A 12,873-nucleotide genomic window follows, 5' to 3' on the forward strand; every position below is an offset into this window, starting at 1 on the left:
TATTTAACTCTCTCTTAATAATATAGATTATCCTATCACGCTCTCTCCCTGTCCCTGGATGTTTTCATCATATGGAACATACTCTCCTACCCCCCCTCTCTCTCTCTCTCTCTCTCTCTCTCTCTATCTATCTATCTATCTGTCTGTCTACCTGTCTCTCTCTAATAGTATAGATTAACCTATCGCGTTTTCTCTCTCTCTCTCTCTCTCTCTCTCTCTCTTTCTCTCTCTCTCTCTCTCTCGTATATGTACACAATGTGTTAGATTCACTGCACTTCATCTCTACCGTTATTGTCAGCCATAAAGGGATGAGCACGCCCAAGTCGTCCCGACGACCGTTGCATGACTCACGCCCGCGGGACTCCATCATCCTCTCAATATCTCGCACGCCATGCAGTCTCATAAAGTAGTACTGCACATGAGTTTCAATATGTTACAAGTGCTTACATGTTGCTGTAGTAGATTGATCAAGCAGCTTGATTTTGCATTGCATGTATAACTTTCCCACTCTGATTGCACACGTACAAATGTGTTTTCACTTGATGTGAGCAGCGAAGTAGAGATAAATGAAATTATCGTTGTAAATTACTTAAAATGCTGCATCTCTTCAAACATTGGCAGTTCATAGCATATATGAATAGTGTATAGGGACGGGGTACAAACAAGTATTTGGGCACTTAGGATGGGCGAGTACTTTACTCACTTACTGCAGATCACTGCACGGGAGGGAGTCGCATACCTCTAAATTTTCACTAGTTTTTTTACACATCCTTGGTTGCAAGCCAACTTAGAAACGCTTAATATCGCAATGGCTATAACAGCCTCTTATTTATGTCTTGTTTCTTTTCTCCCCTAGTTTTTCTCTCAATCACTTTATCTACTTTCCACATGCTTACCCATTGCTGTACTGATCCTGGGATCAGTCTTTATCATTTGCTGTCGATAGTATGGTTTTACTACCCATCCTGTGCCGGTTCCCTTCTTCCACCATTTCTGAACACGTATTCACGCGTAAAATACATATACACCGCTTACCACCATCTTTACCTGCCGATTATTATTATCCCTCGAATACCTATCATCTTTCTCTCAATACATTTTCACCTCTCATAATCCGTCTCACTCACTCACTCAAGCAGTACATGCGCTCACCTTGTCGTCATATTCTCAATAATATAAACAAAATATACTGAAAAGAAACTTGGAACTGGTAAACAGATAATGCTTCATGTTTATACCGCCCCAGGTTCCTTATTCTGGGAATGTTCGTAACCCTAAGGATTCTTAACTTAGATCGTAGTCAATGTGTTAAAAATGAGCTCAAGAAGTTCGTATGACTACGAACGTTTCGAGAATAGCTAGCCAGATTATTTAATAAATTGCTTCTGTTGCTTTGCTTTTCCTTACCACTTCTGAAACATATCGGAATGTTTGTTCCATCATAATATATATATAGTCATTGACTGCACAAAGCAGGACCTGTGGGCTCATAGTCTCTATAATGTGTCTGAATGAGGTATCTATGTGTCCTGCATCTCAGTAAGCGGGCACTATAACACCACCAGAAGCCTTGACTAGTACCACCTGTCACGCACACACGAACACGGACTTTGTAATAGATAGATAACCTAACACGACCTCCGTTCTGCCTCCATCACTGTTTACTTTGTCTTTGTCCCATCCCTCATTGAATCGGCTTGGTGGTCGTGTGGTAGTCCATCTTGCTGCATTCATCTCTCTGTCTTTCTTTACATCTTACTCCATCGTAACATGGATGTAAATTACTGTTCACTCGATCACTCACTCACTCGCTCGTACCAGGGTCACTTTTCTTTATACTGTGTCAGGTTTGAAAGTCGCCTATTCGCTAATGCCACTTTGATGTGTGGCTTTATTGATGTTCCATATGCGATACCACTAATTACCGCCTAAAATCTTATTTTAGTAAGGGAAGCTACTCTGTAAGAAAAACTTTAATACAAATAAAAGAGAAAGCTCGTGAAACACACACTAGTTTTGCGCCTCCTTTGAAGATGAATGAAACTGAAGCCTTTCAAGTTCACAGTCATAGCCCTTCAGATCTAAACAACATTGCTCCCGACACGCCCATACTAAAGCCCCAGGATTTACTGCCTCCGACGTTTTGCATATAAACCTATCAATGAACAAAAATGCCATCGATATCGCATTTATATTCCTGTTAAAAGATCATTTTGTCATATTTGGACAGATTTTGTTGAAAATCAACTTGTAGACATCACACATGCACATAGTGGAACTGTGAGTGGTATCAGTCAGATGTAATAAAGATGCAGAAACAAGACAGAAACCCTTATAACAAACCTGACTTTTGTTGTATTACATGACTTGTTAGAAAAACGTATCAATATTGAAGCCACCTGTCATTAATCTATTCTGAGCCTAACAAACCAGACGTTTACATCATGAACAGCTTCACCTTGTCGCGTGTGATGCGCAAGCAACCAAGACCTGTTGGACGATATGATATTGCCATATGAAGCCCCAGTTAGTTCTTAATACAATTTACGTACAACGGCTTATTGATTTATTAAACTAATCCGTAACGTCACGGTAAAAATAACCAGTCTCTATTATCTCAAGGAACAAAATATACCAGGTGTAATGTAAAACGCGTCCAAGCAATGAAAACTATATGAAAGCATCATTGAATATCGGGGACAGCACTACATGATGTCAAAAACACAGCGTTTAAAACATCAAAGATTTTAATGGGCACATTTTATGAAAAATCTATAGATTGATATTTGAATCCCTTAGCCGGAACTTGTTACACAATTCTAAAGTCGCCATATAGTGATTGATATGCAATAGATTTGAAAGCTTTTTTCTGATATTGCTGGAATGTTTTTAGATATGGTGTAAAACCATACTCACACACGCATTTATTTCTGATAAAGCAGCTTGTGGTCACTGTTCATATGTTATTTCAGATGTCCTTTTTGTACATTCGGTATTAGAATCACGTTCTGTAGAAGAGAATTGATGATGAAAAGAATAAGTGAGAAGCGCACGTGAAAACACGGCGGGTCACAAATCTCATATTGCTATCTGAAACTTTCCAGTTTTGGATTAACTATTTTTAACACACTTGTGTAACATTAGAAGCTTTTTGATATTGGAAACTACACCTCGAGGAGCACTTACTAAACCAGTAATGGCTTGTCTGCCGATCCATTTTCAAACAGATGAAATAATGTTTAAGCCTCTTCTTCATTTCTACATGCCTCTCTGGCTTTCAGGTAGAAAAGGTTAACAGTGATTATATGACAACCCACCCCCAACGAATCTCTGTTGTCAGTTTTTTCTGTTCCTCTCGTTCTACTTCTGTCTCTCCCCAGGTCTACCTCATTCACAATATCTTTTCATTTCTATTCTTCTTTCTGACCATCACATCTCAATTTGACATTGAAACTTTTCTCGCACACCTATTTTTTCAAGAGGTTTAATTGTACATTTAGCCTCTCCCTCGCACAGTCTCTTTTTCAGTGTAATCCACACATTCCAGTCTCCTAACTTCTCCACCCATCTCTCAGCACTGTAATCCCGGGGGTCCCAATCGTCGAAAATAAGTTACTTCATGTGTATTAAAAATCAGTTTAAAATAACCTCAAGGTTATAAAATACAGTCTGTCGAATAGGTACATCACCAAGTTCAGATGCGAATATTTGTACTTGGATAGGAGAGAAGGAAGATGAGCTAGCAGATGAAAGTGTAAATGCATTCAACAGCGGGCGAAATTGTCATATCTAATCTCCTTCTCCCCACAGCCAATATAGATTGCAGAGTCAAAGCTCTTCAGTGTTAACATAGCAGGCTGTCGGAGATATCTCTACGGACTGACAGCCGTTATGCCTGACCAGATTAAATAGAAAAACAAACACAAAAACAAAACCGTGATGCTTGAGAAGAATAGACGGATGTTTGCAGAGAGCTTAGCAATATATTTCTCATTACCGTGCGAACACTTTTGTAGCAGTCTCCAGCGTGACCCCAACCATTGTATATTTGCATAAACCGGACGCCTTTCATCGCTAGATAATCGCCCATATGGCCAACTAAAACCACGTATTGATCAGGAAATAAATAATGTACTCTTGGGACGCGTCTCTCTGTGTTGGTTTGTTCATGGTCCATTTGAGTCAACACACCGTAAGATTCCTGAATATACATTGTGAATTCATGTACACACGATATCACCACTGACTAAACCTGGTAATAATGAGGCATTCACACTGTGGCCACCGTGAATATAAGTCATTTCTTATTTACACGTCACTATAAAGATTTAATGTAATATAATATCTCGTGTATACACCATGCTCGTCTTTTAAATAAAGTCATCAATTAGTACTAACGTCATCTCTGTGGAGCAGATGATGGTTGCTGCAAGCAGAACAGAGCCCTTAGATGCGTCGGGCCACAATGATTTCCCCAGTGACTATACACATCAGGAGCCTAACACACCTTCCACACAATAAATGTTTGATATTGTTGGTATTATTCTCAGTAACAATCCCTAAATCATAGAAAATTGACCACATTGCTACAAATGGAATTTGGAAATGGAACGCAAAAAGTGGGAACTTTATGGATGTTAATTTTGCATTCTGCAGAACTCTACGTTTCGGTGTATACTATATACAGGTATTGAAGGATTAAGATATACTCCGAAATGCCGAGTTCCCCAGAATATACTCGACATTGGCATTCACACTCTCGATCACACCAAGTCCTCCCACCCATTTTTATATATAATTTCTAATATTTTCCACGACCACAATAAATGCATAAATGCACGCAGAAAAACCATTCAAACATCCATACTGCAGTGTATTTTCTGTTCTGACACCTCTCGTGCTTTGGAATGTAAATTGGTATGCAAAACAAGGTAATAAATTCACGCCTACACGTACACGATTTTACTGCCCTGCATAACGATTGATTCTCGTTTAGGGTAGTTATGTCATTTTCCTTATTATTTATATTAATAGGGGACTTCATGATATAATCTGCTGACGAAGGGAAAGTTTAAACCCATGGTGATGTTGGTTCAAAATGAAACGACGACTAAACGGCCATTTAGTTCCACAGCTGTGTCACGGCAGTGAAGTGTGAAGTGTTTCCTGTTTTCACCATAGTAACTGTGTGATAACGTTTGAATTTTGTCTCAACCAGGTTACAGGTGCACACTTTTTATAGTCTGTCAGGTTACAAAAAGCAGTCCGCATTAACGAGGTACGTCATTTTGCCTTAACGTTATCAACGTAGCCTGTACCCAATACCCGATGCACGCTAACAAACACTGTTTTGTTGGCATCACGCCGTCATTTGATACGGTTCATCAAACTAACATAACCAGAGCCCGTGTAACTAGGTGTTGAGTTAAAAGTAAGGACGCGACAATAAAACCTTAAAAACACCCAGAAGACAGAAATATAACTATGTTCAATTGCAGAAAACCCAACGGGTGATATGTAACTGTATTGAATTGACTGATCACGCGCCTACATGCAGGTCTACAGCTCATGTGAATTGCCTGATGAGAGACCCATTACACATGGCTTGTTACCACGACAATATAAGACATACACACGCCATCACTCCTATAGATGTACGCACAGCCAGTGACTTAAATACAGAACAAAAAATACTCGCTCCAGAAAAATATTTTCTCTATTTTACTAGACACACGCAATACACGCAACTTTGAAGCAACAAAAATTCATTTGCATCTTTAATGCATTAAGAATCTTGGCCAACATCTGGCAATTTCGTATTTTCTCCAAAAGAGGAGCAAAATGATTTTTTTCTCCTTTAAGCTGGATTCATTTTTCTCTTCGGAAGACTCCCATCAACTGTGTACTCAAGTACATTCAGTGCTATGAAAGCAGTTTCAAAGGATACGGGATTGAATATCTGCTGCTTTGTATAAATGATGAAGATCCTAGATTACACGCTGGGTACTAAACACTAGGCAGCTTGACGGATGTCCGTTTCACTAATGATTTTAGAATTGACTCTCATTTCATAGGAGTTCTATTGAGTGTGAACCTTTACAAAGTCAATAAACGAAGAAAGCAGGAACGATGGATTTTATAACGCGTCCCACTGTTGCAAGTATCTATCCAGGGTCTGAGTAGATAAACCTAACTTCATCTGTACCCGCAAGCCCATCTTATAATGTAGATGTCGGTTTTGAAAACACCACCCTTTGTTCAGTTCCCTGATTGCTTATTAACCAGATTAAATTGAATGTAGTTACATTTAAAGGTATAGACGCTATGACTCCGAGACAGTAACAAGATACACCGAGGACAGTGCCAGTATTCTCCAACATAAGAGATCTTCTGTGGTTCAGAGCATGACCTGGGTAGTCTTCCGGTCCATCTTTAACTATTAGTGAAGTGAGTCACATCGACTATCATGTGTTTGAGGAACACTTCTGTCATGTGTTGGTGTAACGTTTCACTCCACAGACAGTGTACGTATAACTCCACAGACAGTGTAGTACGTTTAACGCCACAGACTGTGTACGTTTAACGCCACAGACAGTGTTACCCACTGCAAACGACTGGTACTGGTCTCTTCCATAGAGCGGTCTTTGTGTCTGTCTTAGGTCAACGTTTTGTCGGTATGTCTACACATAGATTATAGACCTCTTTTTCTGATCATGATGGATAACACATGAATACTACAGTGCTAAGATCCTATGATAATGTCAGATGAATGATGCATGCCTTGTCAGATGAATGAAACATGCCTTGACACATTATCAAGCAGAACTGTGACACGTAAGAGCAAACAACGTCTTGTAACCTAACACAGTGCATGAACGTATACCTGTCCATGTACTGAGTGTATGCAGCTCTCCTTCGTCATTTGCAAGTTTACCACCCTGCTTGCCTTTTTGAATTATCCAATCAGTTCTATTCGTCAGTTTGTGTAGACTTAATTATCGTTATCAGCATGCAGCGAAGTCGTGCATGTGTACACAAGCGGGTTCGTGATTATGGCTCAGAATGAGATTTCATTTCGGATGTAGATCTCATTAAGTAAAATGAAACTTACGATAAGTTTGCCCTATTACCCAGATAGCGATACGTAAAGAGCTACTGAGCATGGTCTTGCAATATTACCTAGACTTCAAGATCGCTGAAGATACGGGTTAGAAAGCGCATGTTAAATCGCCAAATCACCTTCATGACCAATGTTTGCATAAAGGGCAACTTAAGGCGCCGGGTGGTCACGCCCACTGCCTTGGCTGACACATAACCCAATTGCGTGGATCGATGTTCATGCTGTCAATCGCTAGATTATCTGCTCCAGACCGACTATTCATAACCGCCACTCTATAGCTTAAATATGTTTGAGAGCGTCGTTAAACAACAAAGAATGATGTCAAACCGTAACAAAGCTAACCATGGTATTGTTTTAGATGGCACGAAATAAAGACAAGTTAATTATAGTTTTGCAGATGTAACTGTGTAGAAATGATAACCATCAAGACAACACCAAGTTACAAGCTCCAATACGATCATGTGTTATGTAGTTTCTCGGTATCACTATGTACAGAGGTGATCATAGTACAGCATTATCTATTTTCTACTTGTCACAGATTAAAATGGTTGAGGGTGGTCAAGTATTGCTGTGTGTATAAGAGTAAGTTCAAGTGTGTGTTTTGCAGTATTTTTGTATTTTGTATTTTGTATTATTGTGTAGATGTCATTAATGACAATGCATGGGCATGTTATTACATTACCATCAATACGCCACTATACGTCAAAGGCACAGCATGTGTTTACATAATCAAGAGCGTTTTTGTTTTGGTGCCTTTATGTACATACTCTCAACTGCAGCTCAAATTATTCAAGGCGGGTGACAGCATATTTGCCAAATTCTTCAGGGGTGCTTACCATTTCTTTATGTATTGCTCTTGAGAAAAAATTCAAAAGTTACAATACTACTTAAATCACAGTCAAATTTCCAGGCATGCGACATAATGCCTTTAGAAGGATTCTCTTCAAGAAGTACGTAGTTTCTACTCACATTTCAAACCATAGTGCGGATATATTTTCAAATATTAGATTTTTTCAATACATTGTCTTGAGAAAATCGTATGCATGCTATCAAAGGTATGTCGAACGAATCTCATCGTATTTAATGAGTACATCATACATTTCTGTTGACTGAAGTCAAAGCATCATATACCTCATGATTACCCTTTTCAACGAAACCATCTCACACAGGTATCTTTATACCAGGATCTGTATGTACGTGTACAAATGTAATGAACTAAGCATTTTACCGTTCTATTTGCTTAACTATGTTTAAGGCATGGGCGTAGACAGTGTTCATTTATCATGCTAGTTACAGAGTCTATGAAATCCATAACTATCACAAGATTGTGATAGCTGAGATATACGGATATATGTATACAGTTTGTGATAAGAGTGAGTGAGTGAGTGAATAATAATGCCACATTGCAGCCAGCTTGAAACGAGATCAATTTAATTCACATCAGTATTACAATCAATAAATGTAGAACGTAAATTCTTGTCATGGAATGTCAGTAAATATAAAACTAGTATGTGAAACTAAAACATTTTAAGTGAAGATGACAATAAAGTATAAAACACAGGCTACAAGTCGCTACCAGGAGAATGTAGATCACCATACTACGGACCGTGTGGGTTTACTGTATCTTTGCTATCTACTTGGACGTTTATGACAAAAGGTAATACAACCAGATATATGTATAGGTTCACACACATACCTTAGACAGATTCACACGTATATTACGGAAATCACATAGAAACGCATGTCTCTTTCTTCTTCACGAAATTTAGCCTCTTAACAACTGTTTCCCCATCGATTATTTAAAATGCCCCACGATAACCTTTAAATAAGCACTATTCACAAAGCGTAGCCTAACATTTACAATTAATACAACTTTGAGTTGAGTTTTTTAAATGTATGAGATGGAAACGTCAAGTCTCATTTCATAACAATTTCAGTTAGCTTATTTCACGAATAAAGCAGCTGACGTGAGCCAGAACTGCCTTTTACGACATCTTGTCCCTGATCTTGTAAGTGATTCGATAATGACAACATTCTCTAATGTGCTACATGTCTCGGCATAATGCAGCGCTAATACACGGTGACCTTCATTGTAGGCTCATCTGACTGGAGGAGTGACATTGCAGAAGGTGCCCCTTGGACTAAACATCACAATTGCGGCACCATCAAGTATTTCCCTTTTTATCTTCAAAGAAACTGCGTTCCAAACGTCCAGCAGACTATGACGTTCATCATCACACCTGTCATGGACCTGTCTCGTCGGCTGATTACGTGAGATTGTTTAAACCAGAACGTTAGAATCTTTCCAAAGGCTAAAGCAACTCCCACGTTGAAGCAAGAACTAATGTACCATCCAGACCCTGTCCCTCATAGATACCCTATAATGCGAAATGACTTCCTCTGTATAGCAGTACTTTGTCTGAATAATGCATTGCGAATTGTTATAAATGTATTTGCTTGAAGTTTTGCAATATTAGTTATATCGAAATAGTTGGCTTTCACACTGTACTCAGCTTTTCCACAAAACACAATATAGGAAAAATCTTAGCACACAATACATGTTGTGACATCACTACATGTTGTGACATCTTTTACTTTCATCATAATTTTCTATAACATGAAAGCAAATACTTCCTAAAGCTTACAGTGAATGTGTGAAGTGCTGAATAAACTTGATAACATCTTTGTGAAATTGAGAGCTACAACATTTCACAAAATAAGGAGTCAACCTGTCTGTACAGGCATATGAACGGAATTTATTTTCTACTCGGTTCTAAAAACTCAAAATAGAAACAACGAAGGCCTTTCAACATGAGTGAAAAAAAACTCTAGGAAATGCTGTCGACTATACAATTGTTACTATAACATGTATACGTCTGAGTGTTACTGCTGTAGCAAGCTGTTTGTAAACAATATTCTCTGGACCAGACAATTCCAATGATTGAAACAATGAACCGGCGACAAAGCACGTGTTTATGAATCACTATCAAATAGTGATCACAACAGGTGTTCGCGAAGGTGAAAATATCCCGTCCATCTTGTAGAACCATAAACACATGCACAGGCCAGTAACCTGTTCACTTATAGAAATCGGAAGTCAACAAGTCAACATTTGGAAATGCACCAAACTTCACATGTAGCAATGAATTGATATCGTTCAGTTACGTCAAACTCCATTCCACTGAAAAAGAGACCAATGAAAGCCCCTCACCTGCTTAAATGCAATGTCGCATAAGGTTCCAGATTGGCCATGGGTACCAGTATGTCATTTTAAGAAAATTTCTCTTAAAAAGGCTAACAACATTCAAAACTTTTCGTAGTAATGTTTTGTAAACTTGTATACATTATCAAATGTGACGTATTAGTCAGTGAGCCATGCATCTGATGCAGTCCCGACTTTGATGGATACCATAGGTTCTTTTTTGTGATCTTCAGTGAACACTAACTCGCCTTTGCATGTGTTTGTGTCATCAACGCTTCGTTAACTCGCGGCTCTGCTCGATTTTACACTGATCCTTAAACACATGATTATGACATAAACAATAGGCTGCACAGTTTTCAGCACAGTTTTCTTATTGATTTGGAAATGATTTTGTTTTTTATTAGGTAAAAACAGCACTGCCTACCGCCCAAATACATCATGAGTGAAGTGAGGAGATTTATAAAGTATTTATACAACAGCCATCACCCCATCGAATGTTATCCTTTATGCACCAGTGCATATGTTTGCGTAAGTGATGAGGTGTGGGCAATGAGTAGAGGACAGGTACACATGTACATACTTATGTACATCATGTGTACATCATGTGTACATACTTACGTACATGTGTAGGTGTGTATTTATACATGTGTATAATTTGAAATACATGTACAAACATAAATACCGTATAAGACAGTGTGTTTAACAACAGACTACCTCTATACGATCTGAAGAGAAAATAGAATTTCACGTTTGTGCAAATATGCCTTTTTATTCATTGTATTCAAATGTCCTGTTCATGCATATTTCCTACATTATTGTGACCCGCCTCTTTCGTTTTATAAATCAGGGTGGACTTGTGGTAAAATCACTTGCTTATCCCACCCGCGACCTGGATTCGATTCCCCACATGGGTACAATATGTAGCGTATATTTTGTGTCGTGACATAGCTGGAATATAATTGAAAGCGGCGTAAAACCACGCTCATTCCATTTGTATAATAGCAATATGAGTAATAATATTGTACATGTACATCATGTGCCGCCCATGCATACTTAGCTTCTCATCGCATGCATGTTTGAAGCTATTGCCTATAGTTTCCTACATGTGCGGTGCACGACTTTGTGTAATATTTGCCGTAATGAAACGTGTAATGAACTATGTGAACACATGTTTAACAGTTTATCTACATCCTTTGTGTTTCACGCTATCCCTTTTTAAGATAATGAGTATGTCGTGACAACATTGAACTCACCTATCAGAGAGAGTCCGAGATACACAACACACTGGCGGTATACTGTGAATAGTGTCATTCCGTCTTCACCAGACACTGGAGCGTCCTAGCGTGTCACTGAAGCACATACAAAGGTCAAGAAACCACACGATGCAAGACCATAGATTCAATAATTTAGCAATGGAACGTTGGAATCCTCCTGAGATGCAAGGCGGACGGGGTCTGGCAGTCCTATCTGGTGGCAGACCGCAAATAGTAATGAAATCAAACCTGTAGATGCCAATACGCCATCGAGTGAGAGAATTCGCCCAGGTGCGTAATCAATTGATGCACTGTTAACCACGGCCACTGCTGGTAGCGGCAGCGGTCGTTGAGAGTCAGACACGCATACTGCCCAACCCTGACTGCCCTCCAGCACGCGATTCCTCGAGTTGTTACTGGTGCATTGCACGTCGTGACTTCCACAAGTGAACACTGCATTACGTGCTGTTAACACTGCACACCATCAAGCGATCTGGCCCGGTGACACTGAACAGCGCATTATGGCCTCTTCATATTGCATTATGAAAAGGTAATATGTTGTCGTCGCTAAATGCATAGTGAATTATGCGCTGTTAGTTTGCACACCATCAAGCGATCTGGTTCCGTGACACACAACAGCATATAATTAGATGGGTCTATTTATTGTTCTTAGTGGTATGAAAGGGTGATAGTGGTCGTCAACAGGCGCAGAGGTTAACATTTTAAATACGTCCCCCTCCGCTTCCCATGAATCATACTGATTGAAGGGGAATGTCTTTTTGATTATTTTGAGACATTGTGAAATGTACACCATTTATGCTGTTCATTATACAGTTGTTAAGAGTCAGCTACGCATCGCTGCTTTAGCACTGTGATAAGAATGAGGCGTATATGGATTTCTCATCACTTTACACAATATTCATCTCGTGAGAAATATGAAAACTCTCACCAACAATGTTTAACTTAGCCTAAACACTGATTGAAGAGAAAGGGTAACTCATTATATCAAACAACATACTCAAGGTTGTTAACACTTCAGGCCAAATTAAGCCTATCATTAGTGTAAGATTTCTTCACACTGTAAGATATTTATTGAGTTGCAATCACTCTTCACCACATTAAGCGTATTCCACTGGCAATGTATTCCACATACCATTGACAGGGAACTCTACACACTGCACACTGCATTTAGCACATTAATGATATCTGAACGTTTTCACACTGCAAATAGTGTTAAGACCAGTTTTTGTGAACGGTTTGCTTTTGCACAATAATTACTCTCGTTATCTTCTAAACTA

General features: G+C 39.0%; 1 protein-coding gene across 2 annotated transcripts in view; it reads right to left on the bottom strand.

Annotated features, from left to right (window-relative positions):
- LOC137284787 (neuronal acetylcholine receptor subunit beta-3-like) overlaps positions 1-12,194 on the bottom strand; it is a 65,722-nt gene extending 53,528 nt beyond the window's left edge. Inside the window, exon 1 of one of the 2 annotated variants that reach the window (XM_067816764.1) lies at positions 11,576-12,194. Coding sequence is in view for 1 of the 2 variants with exons in the window: in XM_067816766.1 (XP_067672867.1) it covers positions 11,576-11,633 (58 nt within the window). In the remaining variant the exon portion in view is untranslated. The remainder of the gene's footprint in view (positions 1-11,575) is intronic. The other variant, XM_067816766.1, reaches the window with a different exon arrangement.
- Between the last annotated feature and the right edge of the window lie 679 nt (positions 12,195-12,873).

The sequence above is a fragment of the Haliotis asinina genome, chromosome 5 (assembly GCF_037392515.1).
Source record: "Haliotis asinina isolate JCU_RB_2024 chromosome 5, JCU_Hal_asi_v2, whole genome shotgun sequence".
NCBI classification, from domain to species: domain Eukaryota; kingdom Metazoa; phylum Mollusca; class Gastropoda; order Lepetellida; family Haliotidae; genus Haliotis; species Haliotis asinina.